A 19,189-nucleotide genomic window follows, 5' to 3' on the forward strand; every position below is an offset into this window, starting at 1 on the left:
GTGAGTGAATTATAATTTATAACTTCTATTGATAACCATTTTAAAATGTTGTATCATAGTTCTAAAAGCTAAAGAAGTCTATTCCCTTTAGAAAATGGAAAAATTCACAAATTGTTTGAATGACATATGGTTTAATAATTGTATCAATAATATAAACTTAATTCATAACTGGGAGATGAAAATAAATAAATAAAATAATTATAGTTGATGTTGTTCAGTTTTCTTTGTTGAACACAGGTGGACTAACTCATTGTCGTAGCTGCTTTGCAAATGTAATGAAATGTAAATGAGATGCATCACCTTGTTTCCAAGAAGCTCTGAGTCTGAGCGGAATCTCTTCTTTTCAGGAAGCCTTCAGCTGCAGTGTGATAAAAAACAGATCACAGCACATATCGGAGGCGAATTCATTCTTTTCTGCACATACGACACAAACCATTTCCTGTCCAATAAAAAGTACTGGTGTCGAGGGGACTCCAGGACCACCTGTACGATTTTAGTGCATTCAGAACATGTCGATCAAATCGGAGGGAGATCCCTCGTCATAGATTTAGGAAGAAGAGGGTTGTTTGTGAAGGTCACAGATCTGCAGTTTGATGACACTGGAGCGTACTGGGTTGGGATTGATAAAGTATACAGTGACATCATGACTTCAGTTAATGTGCTCATCACTGAAGGTAAGAACAGCTTTAAAGGTTCACTACAATCACAACATTATCAATATCTAGTGTGCGTTTAAACTTCTATTCCTCTACGCTGTCAACCTGAAGAGATTCAAATAAACGGTTTGCTTCTTTGTGCCAGTTCCGCTGTCCAAACCCAGACTGTGGCCCTTGACCTCTCTGGTGGACGGGCCTACGTGCTGGGGGCAGCCGGTGACTGTGCGCTGTGGTTGTGCACAGGGCTCTGGTGTTCGTTACGCCTGGCATCAGCGCACTCCTCTCAAGGACTCACTCCTCCACCTGTCATCAGACTTGAATCTTCACTGCGGCTCGCTGGGAGAGGACAGCGATTATTACTGCGTGGCCACTAACGCCCTGAGCAGTCAGGAGAGTGAGGTCCTCTCCGTGCAGGTCCTGAGGCCTGCACACAGCGGCTGTATCTATGTTGTGAACCTGCAGGGTAAGAACCGATGAGGTGTTGTATTCTCTCTGAGAAATATAAAGGTAAGAATCAACGTTCCTTGTTGTCTGCAGGGAATAATCAAACATTTACAGGACATAATAAGATGTTTTATGAGAGCACCTGCTCAGACTCTGATTTATTATCATTATACAGCAGATACCAACAGATATGACAGGTAAAGACATTAAGATTTGACTGGTAGGATTATAATACTGCTCAAGATAAAGTCTCCAAATCATTTGTACTTGCTTTGGTCCTCATGACAGCAGTGTCTTTAAGGCAGTTGTTGCTTTAAGGGAATTTGTACTTAATAATAATAATAAAATAGTACTTTATAATTCCTTTTAGGTATAGTAGGTATAATCGTTTGTGTCATTATGGATGATTGTTGCTGATTTCGTCAGTTTATTGCACAGCTTTATGGGTCAAGGCTGAACAACACATCCTACATTCATACTTTCCATTGTAGGCTGTAGAAGCTTGATATACGATGAGTGGCAGACAGAGGTAAAGGGCAAGTGACACTGCTACAAGTCTGTTCATTCTTTTGAACTTCTGGTATTGGGGATCGAAATGTGACGTCTGTGTTTGACCTGGTAAATAAAAACTCCAGTGAGTTCTTCTGAAACTTGTACAGATACTTTTTCTTATGGCTTTAATGTCAGGATCGGTGCTTCCTGTCTCGTTGCATCCTTACTTCTCTCCTTGCCCTCATAAAAGCTGTCAAAAAAGGAATAGTCTGATGGAATCACACCTCCTGTCCCTTAGTTGCAGAAAGAGCTAAAAACCATCCAAGCAACTTGTTTGATTGGATTAATTGGAATGATCATTGATAAACATCATCATTGTGAATACTGTATAAATAGATTATATATTGTTTATACAATAGATTTAAATTAATCCGTGTCAGAGTTTGACTTTAATGACCCCTAGTGGTGATATCAGAAAATACACTGTTGCAAATAGTACTATATATGGCCCATGACACAACTCTTCACTGCAACCGTCAAATTTTTCCACAAATAGAAAGACACGCCTTCAGTTTCTGTTTTGATCTCTAAACATTACAAATTATTGTTTAAAAACCCTCCACACAGGAGCTTCATGTTGACATTTATAACACTTACGCTTCATAGCGTATACTCACAGGGTGTGATCTGTTTCAAGGTTGCTGTACAATACATATTCCACAAGCTAAAAGCTAATAAAAGAGTAACATTTCAATGTCTTTGTTCATCATCAGGCCAACCCAGCTATGACTGTGCAGACAGGATGTGCACCACCAGTGCCAGCACTCCAGCTCTGACCACCAATGGGAAAATCCACACTGAACCAGGAAACCAGCCTTTACAAATTAATCACACTCATCCTGATCTCCTTCTGAAAAGGTCAGACTACAACACAGTTTACTTTAACCACCTTGATGGATATAATAAGAGCTTTTTAGTCACACTAATCAGATCTGCTTTTTGTTTTCAGGTTCCCGACATGGGCACCACTCTGGTACATGTTGCTGCGTTGGGGTTATTTAGCGTCCTTACTGGTATTTCTGTTCCTAGTTCTTAAATGTACCAAAACAAGACAAAGGAAATGTCCCAAGAGGAAGGGAGAGGTTCATTTCAAGCAAGTTCCGCACTCGGTTCAGTGACTTGCATTATGCAGAAGTAGATGTTTGGAAGTAAAGTTAGAATTTTGACATTTGCTTTGTGCAGTTTGGTGCAGAGCCAAATAAAAATCCTGATCCAGTGAATATAAATGTGTTTTCATAAGGAGGTATGGGCTCTACTGGGTGACATTCTTGTTTCCATGTACATATTTATGGGTGCCTAGCGGTGCACGCACCACTAGACGCAATGCATTGCACTCATATTGTTATTCCACGAAACTTAATATTCTTAGTTCTTCTTCCGTAAATTTTCGGCGTGCTACTCCTCCCACAAATTTTGTCACACATACACGAGACCTACAAAAAAACCTGCGGAATTACGTCGAATGGTGTGCTATGACTTTTCTAAGAATTTCGTCCAACAGTTTGCGAACAAATCGCGACAAAATGGCCGAAAACGACGAACGGGACTCAAGGTCTCTTGCCCAAAAGAACGAGAGACCGAAAATGACTGTTTTCAGGTCCTTTTTCCTTCACTAAAACCTTTACTTCCGTCCGTCACGAAAAAACGAGGAATTATTTCCGGCACCGACTCCCATTGGGTCTCAGGTTAATTTTGACTGAAATTTCTGGAAAGAGCAAAACGAAAAAAAAAATCCTAACTCGCTCCCACGTTCCCATTTCTTAACTCTCACAAATAAAAAAGATATCTGGTTGTTCTTTAAAGTCTTGGGATTCTCAAAATGTTTTCATTTTACAGATAGGACTCATAGATTTTGAATTAGAGCATTTTGTTCGCGATGTTCTCCCGAGGTCCAAACTGTCTCTCTATCTCTGACACAGGTGCGGTCGTTAGTGAGATACACACACTGAGGAGGGGGGCTAAAGGGGGACAGGGGGACAGTGGGATCTTTATATAAACTACTTCACAGGTATTGATCAACTCTGTATGTAGTGTGGTGGGTAGAGCAGTGGGACAGTGACTCAGAGGTGGTGAGTTCAAGTCCAGGTGGGGGCAGAACTTTAGCATTGCTTTTTCTTTGTCTTTCAGAGGGGGACTTTTGAACTCTTTAAATAGACAACTTTCTATGATTTTGAACAACAATGTGATGGATCAGTGGGTTGAGACGCTGACTCAGTGATCCATTGGTCGTGAGTTCAAAACCAACTGAAGCCAAATATATATTTTTGCTTACATGATGTCCAATTGCACTCAAATTCAATATTGACTCATCGTTACAGCGCCACCTAGTGGTCAGTGTTAAGATGAAGTGAGCAATCGGTCCAAAATTACTCACACTTCATCAGAGCCCGGACCTGAACAGATATATTAGTGTGTATGCAGTGATAGTGATAGCGCCACCTACTGGTCAGTGTGAAAATGAAGTGTGAGCAATCGACCCCAAAATTCTGTCACATGATCAGAGCCCCGACCTGAACAGATCTATTCATGTGTATGTAGTGACAGCGCCACCTACTGGTCAGTGTGACAATGAAGTGTGAGCAATCGACCCCAAAATTCTGTCACATGATCAGAGCCCCGACCTGAACAGATCTATTCATGTGTATGTAGTGACAGCGCCACCTACTGGAGAGTGTGAAGATGAAGACTTCATCAGAGCCCCAACCTGAACAGATCTATGTATGCAGTGATAGCGCTCTCTTTCTCTCTGAAACTGGTACATTTTCTCTCTCTCTCTTAAAGCAGCCAGTCTGTCTCTCTCTCAAATGGAAAGAGTCTCTCTGGAGCCGGCAGCAAGCACTAGGCACCCATTCGAAATTTCTCGGCAGGAGGAATTTTCTAGTTCTAAATACAGTTTTTGACAGATTTATATGACCTTTGAAACATAATCACTTTATCTTTAAGCCCAAGTGACAACTGTTCAAAAGTTGATGAAATTCCATCAAGCAGTCTGGGAATATCACATTAAAGAGGCCAAAAACATGAAAATCAAAATGAGTTATATCAGAGTAATAAACGAACCTAGTATAGTACAGACAGTATTGAAACTTAAAAACAGTTTAACATTGTCTCTGTCATTCCCAGAATAGACTTTTCATATGGGACACCAGTTATTAAAGCCCTGGCCTTTTAATGTGGATTATAACTTTTGTATATATTTACATTTTGTAGTATATCAATATTGTTTTTATTTCAATTTTTTTGTATGATGGTTGTTAATGATTAATAAATAAATACAACTAATGAGAAAACTGAGACGTCATATTTTCACTGTTTTCCCCTGTAAATTCAGATTGATATTGAACCGGAAGTAAGCCACGTTTTACTACTTTAACTCAATTTCCATAGAATCTTCAGAATGTTGTCTGCCCTTGATGTGTGGTTAGTGGGCGATGGATATAATAAGAGCTTTTTAGTCACACTAATCAGATCTGCTTTTTGTTTTCAGTTTCCAGACATGGGCACCACTCTGGTACACGTTGCTGCGTTGGGGTTATTTGGCGTCCTTACTGGTATTTCTGTTCATAGTTCTTAAATGTACCAAGACAAGATAGAGGAAATGTCCCAAGAGGAAGGGAGAGGTTCATTTCAAGCAAGTTCCGCACTCGGTTCAGTGACTTGCATTATGCAAAAGTAGATGTTTGGAAGTAAAGTTAGAATTTTGACATTTGCTTTGTGCAGTTTGGTGCAGAGCCAAATAAAAATCCTGATCCAATGAATACAAATGTGTTTTCATAAGGAGGTATGGGCTCTACTGGGTGACATTCTTGTTTCCATGTACATATTTCTAAATACAGTTTTTGACAGATTTATATGACCTTTGAAACATAATCACTTTATCTTTAAGCCCAAGTGACAACTGTTCAAAAGTTGAAGAAATTCCCTCAAGCGGTCTGGAAATATCACATTAAAGAGGCCAAAATATGAAAATGAATAGGAGTTATATCAGAGTAATAAACGAACCTAGTATAGTACAGACAGTATTGAAACTTCAAAACAGTTTAACATTGTCTCTGCCATTCCCAGAATAGACTTTTCATATGGGACACCAGTAGTTAAAGCCCTGGCCTTATAATGTGGATTATAACTTTTGTATATATTTACATTTTGTAGTATATCAATATTGTTTTTTTTGTATGATGGTTGTTAATGATTAATAATAAGTACTACTAATGTGAAAACTGAGACGTCATATTTTAACAGTTTTTCCCTGTAAATTCAGACTGATATTGAACCGGAAGTAAGCCGCGTTTTACAACTTTAAACTCAATTTCCATAGAATCTTCAGAATGTGGTCTGCCCTTGATGCGTGGTTAGTGGGCATGGTTAGGCGTGGCGTGTCGGACACAGGAAGTGAAGCGTTTGTCCGTCCAGAGCCACGCCCTTCCATGTCAGATACACAACACAGGGTTCAGTTTCCTCCTCAGTCCCCGACGCGACAGCAGCTTCCTTGTGCGGCTCTCCTCGTCCCACTGGGTGAGTTTTACATTCTTTTAACAAACCACAGTCAATATATGCGTTTGGTTTTTCTTTATCCAGAGTGTTAGTCTGGCTGGTTGCAGTCATTTCAGACTTTAAGTCGTAAAGGTCATAAATATGCTGCGTGAAGAACAGAAAGAGGAAAATGAGGAGGCAGGTGTTGATTCTGAGTCTCTGATGCTCATGAACTAGACTTTGTTCTGCACTGTGAGTGTTATAAATATACACATCTGCCCTTGTGTATATTTAATTCTTGTACATTCAGCCTTTAACAGAAAGTGCAAAAAACAAAGCTTATCACGTCCAATAAAAGCACGTTCACCAACTTTACTCACAAAAACACTTTTCACTTCCACCTCGTTGATATGAGGGATGTTTTCATATGTCACGTGTTTGGTGTGTGCACATTGTAATGGTCACCAGCGTAATACTAAGCTAATACTGCTTCACCATTTCGTTTTGAATCCTGTTCTTTTACACTATATATTTTTTTACCCATATGATTTATATTGTTGTCTAAACGTGATGTTGACACGCTCATGTTATATTAACTCTTGATGGGTTTTTGTCTGATGTTTATTTCAATCGCACTTCAAACACAGGCGCTTTGTCAAAATGACGAATCTGCGGCCGAGTCTGCAACCGACCAGCAACATCTGGAATAAAGACATGATTCCCAGTTAAACTGGAACACCGGCTGACAAACCACGTCCCTACGCATATTTATGTGAATTTTACATTTTGTTTCCTGTCAGCTGGTTGAACACAACGTCCACACCCAGGATCTAACGCTAATTTCGGCGTAGATCCTGTCACTTAAATCGCTACAATAAAGTCAAGAATCACGTAGTTAGCTTCCCCGAGACGCCTTCAACCCGTAGCTTCAACCGGTGTGTTGAATCATTTTCACCCGATCAAAAGTGTCACTACGGACAATGTGTGAAGAAGCTCGATGAGACCAGACACAGAAGAGCCGTCACGTTAGCTGACTAAATCCGACATATTTTGAATGGTGTTTTTAGCGTGAGGTTGTGTTTATCCAGTTGTGTTCCACTGTGAGAGCCTTGCTAATTCACGCATGTTTTTCCTTCATCAGAAAATGGAGCTTGTGGACTTGTCCCGTTTCGTCATGGATCTCACATCCGTCCGTCTCCTGCTCATTGTTGGTCTTGTCGTTGTCGCCCAAGGTCAGTGTGGAAGAGCTAATGAATCAGGAGCCAAAGTGAAAGCAACGTGAAGCCAGGCCATTGTGTTGGGTCATTGTCACAGACTCCCCCTTTAATCTTCTCAGTCATTGTGCAGTAAAGTGACATGAAATGTGATACGAGCATAGTCAGAAGGAAGAAAAAGAGAAATGTATATCAAACGAGAGACTATAACTAAAATATAGTTGTGTTTTCATCATTTTTTGCTACTACAACTATCTGTACAGCACAAATAGACTGACTTCAACATGCTTTCACATGACGGCTCACTTCACTGCGGTAGAAGTGTTGATTATAACATTTTCATCGTCTCTACAAACATTTAGAGTCACAGAGTATAACCTCTATTTCTGTAGAGCTTTTCTGGTCCTGATGAGCATTCCAAGCTCTTTAAAGCACAGTTTTGCAATTCACAATCAATCTCTCAACTAAAACGAGAACCGCTGAAGGTTACAGATCCCAGTTAAAACATTTGGCACCTGTAGTGCAGTCCACTAATTTCAATATCTTTGACGTTCACTCTCTTGCCCAAGGACACTTCAACGTGCAGGAATGTTTTGTTTTCTTTACTCAGCTAAATTGTGACTGAACAATATAGTTCACAGTTGAAATAAAGGTTGAATAAACTTTTCTGTCTTTCTTTTTCCATCATAGCTCAAAACTGTACCAAACCTGTGGCCGGAGCCAACATGGACTTGAAGGACATTGACATTCTCTTGGATTCGTTCCAGAATGGCACTGTGGTTTCTTTCATCTGTAATGTTGGCTACACGCCTGCAGGAGGGTCCCCATCCGTTACTTGTGAAGACGGCAGCTGGAGTCCTGTGAAGCTGACATGCCAGAGTGAATATCAGGACTTGATTTTTACATGCACATTACTAACAGCAGACAGTCAGACCCATTAAGCCCTGGTATTAATATTATAATTGTTATTATTATTATTATTATTATTATTATTATTATTATAATCTGATCACGAGTGGTCAGCACCAAGTGCTTGAAGTAAGTTTGAACGCACACAACTGTGTCCTTAATGCGTTCTGAGATGCGATCACCCAGACCACATTTAGACAAGGTCTGGGACACGTGAGACACTTTTCACTATGTGAACGTAAATCTTTCCTGGGCTAATTACGAAGTTCACGACAATGTCACAATGAATCAAACGTATTTTTAACTCCTCCCAGTGAGTGTCCATACGATTGTTCGTCGCAATATCAACACATAATGATTGATATTATTCTTTATACTCAGACTGGTACGTGATTATTTGCATAAAGAGCAGGGAAGTAGTCACAAGTGGTCACAGGAGACACATTCAGGACGGACCCTAATGTCAGGTGTGAACACACGACCTTGTCCAGTTGTGATTGAATCTCAACGTTGATACCAGGTCTAAACGGGGCATATTTCACAGTTTTGGCAGCACTGTCTGAGATGGAACCATTTAGTAAATTATGTTTTACCAGCATATAAATGATCTCTTAGATGAGTCACTGGTAATATCTGACCAGCCTGTTGAGTCATTTGTGCATAGTGTTACCAAATCCTTTCAAAGGGAGGACTTTAATCTTTCTTTCTTTCAGGAAAGAGCTGTGGCTCTGCTGGAGAAGTTGCAAACGGACACATTGATGACACTGAAGGAAAGGATTTTGGCGATCGAGTTGTGATCAGCTGCAACACAGGGTTAGTAATAAACCAATGATGCTGGTGTTTTTTTTAAAATCCTACTCTTATAACCCTTGTGTTGTCCCTGCTTCCCCCGGCTGTTGGCCCCCTCACATAGCCCACCCCATATTAGGATGCACACATAGCACAATAGACAAGTGAGCAGCCCTTGCAGATGTATTTGTTACACCCGCGGCACATGGTGTGAGTTTTACAGTCCTTTTTCCTGGGGCATATCTGACACCTCTTCCTCTTACTCGCCCCGAGCGGGGCTGCTGCTAGGGCTATGGAGGAGGCCGGACACTCGGGTCGAGCGTCGTAGTCAACAGCTCTCTGTGCAGCGGCGGTGGCGGCTTTTACAGCCTTCACAACCGTGGCGGACACGTCCGTGCGGGGGATGCGCTCCCTTCGTGCGATGAACGGAGTCACGAGAGCCTTTCCCAGCTGCTCTAGGAACACCCTCCGCTTGTTCTGCTTGCCCGGCATGCAGTCTGGGTTGATCTCTCTCCATATCACAAAGGCGTCGTAGGAAGAGACGTCCAGAATGTTGTGAAAGACGACCAGGGGCCAGCGCGCGGTCATCCTCCTGCAGCTGTACGTTCCGATCACCTTGTCTAGGTTGTCCACGCCACCTTTGTTGCGGTTGTAGTCCAGGACGATGACTGGTTTCCCGTCCTTGCGGTCGCTGATGTCGGCCTCAGGGTGCCGTGTGCTCAGGAGCACCACATTCCTGTTTTTCTTTGGGATGTAGGACACAAGAGTGGCAGTGGGCGTGAATGCGAACTTGGATGAGAACACCTCTCTTCCCTTGACCGCGAGCAACCCGGTCGGGAGCTCGGGCTTGTTCTTCCGAACAGTGCCGACCACGGTGAGCTTCCTCTCCAGGAGCTGCCACATGACGTTACGACCGTGCAGTCCCTCCGTTACATCGAGCACTACCCGCAACCCCTGGTTCCGTTCTGGGCGTCCGCCGCTTGGCTTTCCGGTGTACACTTGCATCTTCCAAGCGTAGCTTGATTTCGCATCGCAGACCACCCACGACTTGATCCCGTATTTCGCCGGCTTGCTGGGCATGTACTGACAGAATGGACACCGGCCTAGGGAGAAAAAACAGGAGGAGAAGAGATGAGAGGAGATGAGATGAGGACGAGGACTAGCAGCCGCTATCTACATAACATAACTAACATAACATAACATAACATAATAATAATATTAAAAAAAAAAAAGACTAACCTCTGAACGGAACCAGTTGCTCGTCCACGGTCACTTCGGGCCCCGGGTTGTAGAGGTGCGGTAGCCGCGACACCCACGCGTCCCAGACCTCTCGCACGGCCGCCAATTTGTCCGTGGCTCGTCTCGTCTCGCGGTCGTCGAAGCGCAGCAGTCTGGAGTACGTGTGGAAGAGTTTTAGGGGCATCGTGGCACGAAATATCGCCCGGCCGCTCTCGGCGTCCCACAGGCTGGCGGCGGCCTCGCCCCGGGACCTGTACAGGCCCGCTAAGATCAGCAGCCCTACGTAGGCACGCAGGTCGGTCTCGTCCATCCCTTTCCATTCGTCACCGTATTTTCGACGACCCTCCCGATCCGTCATCTCCAGGATGATGTTCTCTACCGTCGGTGTGATGAACAGGTGGAACGTCGAGGCTAGGTCACCGGTCGCGTGGATCGTGGGGCCCCGGGGGACCCCGCTTTGAGCCGCAGCAGAGGAGGAGGAAGAGGAGGAGGAGGAGGAGGAGCAGTGACCATGTTATTTCCCTGTTTCTTGAGGGGAAGGTCTCTCTTTCCACGAGTCCGATGGTGGTGGTGGTGGTGGTGTCACCGTGGTCTTGTCCTCCTTCTTATTCTTCTTCTTCCAAGGATGAAGAATCTGCAGAAGCATCACCCACTGGGTCGTAGTCTTCGTCACCGTCGTCGTCTTCGTAGTCACCGTCGTCGTCTTCGTCTTCTTCGCTATCGCCGTTGTCTCTAATGTACCCCCCCTTGATTTCAATTGGAATCAGGTGTGGGTCTAAATGACCCCACAGAGCACCACAGTGCCCTCTCTGGGGGTCTAAATGACCCCTCCCATGACAATCGAGAATGACAATCCATTGGTCTCAATTACCCCAGGAGAATTGGATAATCCTTGGGTCACCCTAACCCTAACCCTGACCGGCCAGGGCTTGCGTATGATCACACGCACGCACTCACGCACGCACACACACACACACACACACACACACACACACACACACACACACACACACACACACACACACACACACACACACTCTGGGTCAATTCGACCCAGGAACAACACAAGGGTTAATCCTAAAAAATTGTCAGAAAAACCTCATGCTTCCTGATCAAACAACTTATTTCAACTAAAGTGGGAATTTATTATTCAATAAATAATGAATTACTATTCTGTGGCATGTTAATGGAATGGCAAACATAGATCTTTGTGAAAATCGGTGGTCTGAAGTCAAACTATTTCTCCCTTGTCTAGTTACAATTTGGTTGGCAAAGCAGAACTCGTGTGTGGAGACAAAGGGTGGATGGGCAGGTTGCCTACATGTGAAGGTTGGTGATCTTTCTTTAGCAAAAAAGACTTTAAAAGACAGAAAACTATGGAAAAAGCATTAAATTCTAATAAGTGTCATTTTTATTTTGCAGTAATTACTTGTGGTTTGCCACGTGGGATTGAAAATGGCGATTTCCATCCAAAAAAAGAAGACTACTACGAATTTTCGGAGGTTATACAATTTGTTTGCCAAAAAACGTATTCACTCAGAGGTTCCAAATCATTAACATGTTCAGAGGATGGGGTATTCAAGCCTGATCCTCCAGAGTGTATCAGTAAGTGGCTTTTATAATTTTTCTCAAGATTCTCCGATGTAACCTGAGCCGTGACTCTCACCAATACTCTATTACTTTCCATTTTCTTTGCCTGCAGTTGTTAATTGTGAAGAGCCTGTTATTGACTTTGGTAAATGGGTAGCGGGTTCTCGACCCCCCCTATAAACACTTGGCTAGTGTGACGTTGGAGTGCGATACCGGATACGACATGGTGGGAGAGAGGACACAGACATGTGACATAAATAGCGACTGGTCACCCGGTCTTCCAAAATGCGAATGTAAGTTATATGTGAGTTTATGCTAATTTCAGATTTAATCCCATTCCTACGTGTGATTGGCTATTTATGCAAATGAGGGGATATTTTCACTGTCCTCTTTTTTTTCAATTATTAGAACTATACAAAACTCCAGGATAGCTCAATAGAATGAATCCCCAATCTTCTCTCACACATCCTCTGTTGGTCAAATAGATTTTGCGAAGACGTCTGTATTATACGTTGTCTGAACAGGGCTTGAGTGCTTGAGTGCTCTTCCTGTGGAAAGCTGGAAACAACATAACAGCATTAAATAACAATACAACTACAAGTTTTCAAAATAAAACCAGCCACATTAATTCATGACAAACTGTAAATAAAACAAAAACGGTAAAGATGATTTGTTTGTTTTTAAAATGGATTTGAACTAGTTTCCACAGCCTTAATGAATAAAAAGACACAACTGTAATCGGATGTATGTGATCCAAACAAATCCCTGATCACAGTGTCCTGATTCCCCTTTTACTTTATTTATTTTCTTTTGGAGCAGTGTCTGCCACAACTAAAGCTGCTACCACCACCACCACCACCACCACACCTTCAGGGAAACAAACGGGTAGAGTCTCTTTTGATGCTTTTGTTTTGGCCAAAAAGCTGGGATTTTGTCGGTGATTGTTTGTTACAAGTACAATCAAACCTTTATTCACACAGCGTTTTGCACCATCTACACGTACGGTGCTTAGCAACTGCTTGATCATGATCACACTCTGCTCTGAAACATGTAAATGGGGAAAATGAATGGAACAGTGTATGAGCCAGTCATGTAAACATCATAATCGAGACACAAAACAGAAACATAACCACAACGGATGTGATCAACAACGGATGTTGACAATGAAACAAGCAGAGTTAATTTTCTATTACTGCTAAATTCTTGTCCATTTGCGGTTTTGGGGTACAGGTGCATTCTTGACCACAATAAGTAACTATTAACACTTCACATTTTAACATCCATTAACGCTCACTTCGGTTGCAATTGTGTTGTGTGGCTGTTGTGGATGTGTTGTCACTTCTTGTATTGTAGTTGTGGCTTTAGCGTTCATGATTTCCGTTAATGTGCTTGTGTGAGACTCGGCAATTGTACAATAGCCATTGCTTAATACCTCAGAATTTCCCAGAAAACATTGCTCAGCCCTCGTTGATGCTGCATGTCCGGTGTTTGAATTCATCCGATGATGCTTATGTGTCACATGCAATCATTTTTTTTTCTTTGTCTTTATATCTCTGGTTCAGCTGCTCCTAAACCAACTGACACACCTGGTAAATCATCAAAAATAATTTGTCCTGTTAGAGTTATTTCTGTCCTCTTCCATGATCTCATCCCTTTTTTTTCTACCTTTTATTTACAGAGAGTGGAAGTGACAGCTTTAAACAGTATGGTGTTCCAATTCTGAGTAAGTTTCAACTTCAGTCGATCAAACCACAGTAGATCAAGAAAGTAAAGAGTTAACGCTGATCACGATGGCCCCAGAGGAATGACGTGGAATTACATGGAATTCTTCAATTCAATTTTATTTATATAGCGTCAAATCATAACTTACATTATCTGAAGGCACTTTACATAGAAGGTCGAGACCTTAAAAATTATGGAGAAACACAACAGTTCCCACAATGAGCAGCACGACTGTGGAGAGAAAAGAGGGGAGAGAGAGATAAACACGTTTTCATTGTTATAAAGAAAACGATAAGAGTGATATTTATAGATGTTATTTATGATAGCAGCAACAATTAATAAAATCATGATAATAATAATAAGCTCTGTTGACAAAGTGCCACATTCCCGATCTTACTCTTCTCATGTGGGGATGGTGGATGCATTTGTTGGCCTCATATCCCGTCATCCTTTTTCACACATTTGTATTTGTCTCATCAAAATAGCCATTGCCGCCATTGCGGCCATTATCGCTGGTATCATTGGTGTCATCATGAAAAAAAAACGCAGGTAAAGGTTTTATTTGTCCTTTTAGATTAACACCTTGAAACGGCTGCTTCCCTTTTATGGCTGCTGTATTGTATCCCAGACCAACCAGTAACAAAACCCGATCCTCTTTGTGACTTTTGCGACTTCTCCAACCTTTTCTGTTTTTAAACATCCTTTTCTTACTGTCTAAGCTTTCTGTCTGTCAGCTATTTCTAAATGTTGCATGCTGAAGTAAGTTGTGTGCGTTCTTAAGGTTTTTATCCACCACAGTTGTCACAAGGGGGCACTGTTGTAAGCCTCAGAAGAACTCTCCTGCACAGAGCTGTCAGTCACTCAGGAGAAAGAGCTCTGCCCCGAGCGCCTCATGAGGTTTTAATCGTGTAGAAAAACAAATCAGCTGAATGCATCATGAGACAGCTTGTTTAATTAGAAACGATAAGTTATGCCATGGTTACATTAGACTGTTTAACAGGCACCAGTTATTCAGTGGCACAGAAATGTGTTATGTCCATCATCTAATATGCAGTGTTAGGGTTAACCCTGCACATCAGAGTAAGACCAATGTCTGGAGAGGTTGGTGTGATTTGCACATTTCATTACTCTTGAATATAAGGCAGATATTGTCTTTGAAATGCTTTAATAATCAGCCCGAGAACTGTTCCAAGAACAATCCAGTTCCTTTTTTTAAATTGCCCGTCTGGTTCGTTAAAATTTTACATGAACTAATTTAACCTCTGCAAAGTAGGAAGCAGTGGTTAATAAATGTTTCCCAGGAAAAGCTTTTAGTTGCTGTCGGGGCAGAGTTGTTGTTTGAGTGTAAAGACGAACTCGTGTGTAGGACAGTATCTTTAAAATCATACTTTTACAAGTTGTGAATCTTAAATACACATCTAAGCTTCACAACTTTTGGCTCTATAGGGCTAAATTTGGCAAATCAGTGAATTATGAGTTAAAAAAAAAAAATAGTGATATTTCAGCCATTTACACAACCTTTCTGCAGAAGAACAGGTAGCACTTTTGCATCTAAAAAAAACAGAACGAATGTGGTCAGTGCGACTGCGAGACATAGTTGGTGGTGGTGTGTATGTGTGTGTGTGTGTGTGTGTGTGAGTGTGTGTGTGTGTGTGTGTGGTATTCTCCTTGAAAGAAGTTGGTCTGGGTCTTCTCTACACTTTATTACATTCTACTGGGTCACACATTAGCAGTAAAGTTGACCATTATTGTGTTGCAGGTCTCAGAGAAGTTATCCTGACAGTGAGGCTCCAAAACAAGGAGAGGGAATTCCACTCTCGGTAAGAAGATTGACCACAAAGTACACTTGAACCTATGTTTGCCAAATGAACAAATAACGATGAGCGGCACCGATATATGATGATGTAGGCAGAACATTTTAAAGGAGACGTATGTTGTGTTTTCAGTGTTTCTATCCTTTAGTGTGTTTATATATGGTAAATGGTTTTGTATTTATATAGCGCTTTTCTAGTCTTGATGACCACTCAAAGCTCTTTACAGTACAGTTTTACATTCACCCATTAACACACACATTAATACAGTGCATCTATTAGATGCACTTTCTTGTGCTATGAGGGGCAACTCGGGGTTCAGCATCTTGCCCAAGGACACTTCGGCATGCAGATGGGGAAGACTGTGGATCGAACTGCCGACCTTCAGGTTGGAGGACGACCTCTACCCCTCAGCCACAGCCGCCCATACATGTTTGTGTGTCTATGTCCAAAGTCTGTGGTAGAGGTAACTCTGCTTCCCCGAGAGAAAACACTGCTCCTGAAATGCCTCCTCACTTGTCCTGCTATTTCTATGTCCCATGACATCACATTTGCATAACTTTTTTTTTTTCTTCCTTCATTAACAGGGCTGTAAGAGTTTTTACACTATGTCTGAAAATTAACACTATTCTTCTTTTTCTTTTGCAGCAGTAAGCATTAGCGTCCTGATGGCCCAGCTGTACAGGATGTACCAATGATCTGAATGGAAGAGGGCCGCCCCTGGACGAGTGTTTGAACATGCTTATGGCTTTAATTTGGAGAGACAGACATGATGAAATGTCTAGAGATCCTGAAATCTCTGCAAATTGCGCTCTGTTGGGACCTTGTATTTGTGAACTACAGTTCGGCCTACATGTGTAGTCAAAAGCTTAAGGCCGCATGTCCTTTGTTCTGGAGAAAACCAGAGCCTCCAGAACTCCGTCTCCCAGGGTGCCTCAACATCACACAGAGGTGTGAAAACCGACCAGGGACACAAGTTTCAACTCCTATTGGTCACTCTGGGCCCCATGACCTGTGAGGTCACCGGGCCAATATAAGGCCAGGTCTCCCCCTCTTCATTTTCTTTCCATGCAATCCCTCCGAGGGGAGAAGTCTGGCTTCTCCAGCTCACATCTTTTTTTTTTTCTACGCTACCCTCGAGAGGAGAAGGGGGTCCAGCTCACTCTTTCAACTCAAATCAACTTCATGGAGGAGAGGTGCAGCTTGCAGCTCATCTCACCACGGAAACCTCCTCGCAATCCAAGCTCTACCAACCTTCAAGCAGCGACGCGATGTCCTGCCGGAGAACTTCAAACAGCAAAACCGCTGCACCGCACAACAGAACCACAAAGGCATGAGCCACAAAACCAGCAAGACGACTTCACAGAACTTCGAACAGCACATCAACCTTTTTTCCCTTTCCATGGACGGGTAACACAACTGGGCTTAATAATTATACTAGGCTAAGCAAAGACTGTTTATTAGATTCCTTGTGATGTTTATAAGTTTGATTTGTGTTGTTGTGATATTTTGGTTACAAGTTATTTGAAAGTTAATGTCAGTTTGTTATGCTCTTCACAGTCTTTCTTTGCATGCATCTAGTAACTTTCTCTAATTTGGCACCAACACAGACACACGCATATCGCAGGACCCATCTCTCTGACCCCCGCCAAATGTCGTAAAAATTCCAAAGGGAGGAGTCCGTTATCTTTAGCGTGGCCAGCCACCATTTTGGAAGCACGCTCACTCACACAGACACACACACACGCATACTCACATACATATCTTTATTTAGTAAGTACACCGGTAGTAACTTTATTATATTCATAATAAATGTTTTTCTTTCACAAATGTTTTTTCATTAATGTTACATAAGCGAATTTTGCCAACCTCTACACTGTCAAGTGTAGAGGTTGGCTGGTATAAAAAGAGAGAGAGAGAGAGAGAGAGAGAGAGAGAGAGTGGCTGGTATAAAAAGAGAGAGAGAGAGAGAGAGAGAGAGAGAGAGACTGGCTGGTATAAAAGAGAGAGAGAGAGAGAGAGAGAGAGAGAGAGACTGGCTGGTATAAGAGAGAGAGAGAGAGAGAGACTGGCTGGTATAAAAGAGAGAGAGAGAGAGAGAGACTGGCTGGCTGCTTTAAGAGGGGGAGACAGACTTGATCAGTAGGTGGTCCTATCACTAACACTGCATACACACTCATAGGTCACTTCAGATCAGGGCTCTGATCATGTGACAGAATTTTGAATTTTGAACTCACGACCAGCGGATCACTGAGTCAGCGTCTCAACCCACTGGTCCAATCACAGTGTTGTTCTAATTCTTTGAAAGTTGTATATTTAAAGAGTTCAAAAGTCCCCCTGTGGAAGACAAAGACAAAAATCAATGTTAAGGTTCTGCCCTCACCTGGACTTCAACTCACCACCTCTGAGTCACTGTCCCACTGCTCTACCCACCACACTACATTTAGTGTTGATCAACACCTTTGAAGTAGTTAATATAAAGATCCCTTTCCCCCTTTGGCCCCACCTTCTCAGCGTGTGTAATTCACTAACTCCTATCTGTGAAATGAAAACACCGTGAGAATCACAAGACGTTGACGAACAAGCAGATATCTTTTTTATTGGTGAGAGTTAAGAAATGGGGCCGTGCGAGCAATTTAGAAACGTAGTTCTCATTCCAAAAATGTCCGGTGAAATTTAACATTGGATTCAATGGGGCCGAAATATATCTCCACTCTAGCGCTTTCCGCAAACAAATGCTTGTTACTCAAAAACAAGTCCTATAAGTCCTATCTGTAAAATGAAAACATTTTGAGAATCACAAGACTTTAAACAACAACCAGATATCTTTTTTATTGGTGAGAGTTAAGAAATGGGGCCGTGGGAGCAATTTAGGATTTATTTTTCCGTTTTAATCTTTCCAGAAATTTCGGTCAAAATTAACATGAGACTCAATGGGAGTCGGCGCCGGAAATAATTCCTCGATTTCTCGTGGCGGACGGAAGCACAGGTCCGAGAGATTTGAGAGTGACACGTCTGCGAAGGAAACTTCTTCAACTTCTATTTGATATGAAAATCATGTCTGAGAACCTCCGTTTGTGGATTTGAGAGCAGTTTTAGTGAAGAAAAAAGGGTATAAAAACAGTCATTTTCGGCCTCTCGCTCTTTAGGGCGAGAGACCTCGAGTCCCATTGTACGTTTTCGGCCGTTTTATCGCAATTTGAAAATCCAGGTCTCTCCATTTCTGTCTGCTGAATTTCCACAGTAAGCGTTTGTTATGGTAAACCAGCTCCCAGTATTTTGATATAGTGTCATTATAAGTAGGTTTTCTTGTTTCAATGACATATGGTTTAATAATTTTTATCAATAATATAAACTTAATTCATAACTGGGAGATAAAAATAAATAAATAAAATAATTATAGTTGATGTTGTTCAGTTTTCTTTGTTGAACACAGGTGGACTAACTCATTGTCGTAGCTGCTTTGCAAATGTAATGAAATGTAAATGAGATGCATCACCTTGTTTCCAAGAAGCTCTGAGTCTCTTCTTTTCAGGAAGCCTTCAGCTGCAGTGTGATTAAAAACAGATCACAGCACATATCGGAGGCGAATTCATTCTTTTCTGCACATACGACACAAACCATTTCCTGCTCAATAAAAAGTACTGGTGTCGAGGGGACTCCAGGACCACCTGTACGATTTTAGTGCATTCAGAACATGTCAGTCAAATTGGAGGCAGATCCCTCGTCATAGATTTAGGAAGAAGAGGGTTGTTTGTGAAGGTCACAGATCTGCAGTTTGATGACACTG

The 19,189-nt window shown here is 42.1% G+C and overlaps 1 protein-coding gene and 1 long non-coding RNA gene across 2 annotated transcripts in view; both read left to right on the forward strand.

Moving 5' to 3' along the window:
• The first annotated feature begins 6,089 nt into the window (after positions 1-6,089).
• The window catches only part of LOC118110615 (membrane cofactor protein), a 28,038-nt gene continuing 14,938 nt past the window's right edge, over positions 6,090-19,189 (forward strand). Inside the window, exons 1-3 of the mRNA XM_047340195.1 lie at positions 6,090-6,167; positions 7,267-7,357; positions 8,030-8,218. Coding sequence (XP_047196151.1) covers positions 7,270-7,357; positions 8,030-8,218 — 277 coding nt within the window. The 5' untranslated portion in view covers positions 6,090-6,167; positions 7,267-7,269. The remainder of the gene's footprint in view (positions 6,168-7,266; positions 7,358-8,029; positions 8,219-19,189) is intronic.
• Positions 13,596-16,678, forward strand: LOC124851956. The gene is made up of 3 exons (XR_007032778.1): positions 13,596-14,137; positions 15,348-15,408; positions 16,048-16,678. It is a non-coding gene; the product is annotated as an uncharacterized LOC124851956 (long non-coding RNA).

The sequence above is a fragment of the Hippoglossus stenolepis genome, chromosome 6, assembly GCF_022539355.2.
Source record: "Hippoglossus stenolepis isolate QCI-W04-F060 chromosome 6, HSTE1.2, whole genome shotgun sequence".
Classification (NCBI taxonomy): Eukaryota; Metazoa; Chordata; class Actinopteri; order Pleuronectiformes; family Pleuronectidae; genus Hippoglossus; species Hippoglossus stenolepis.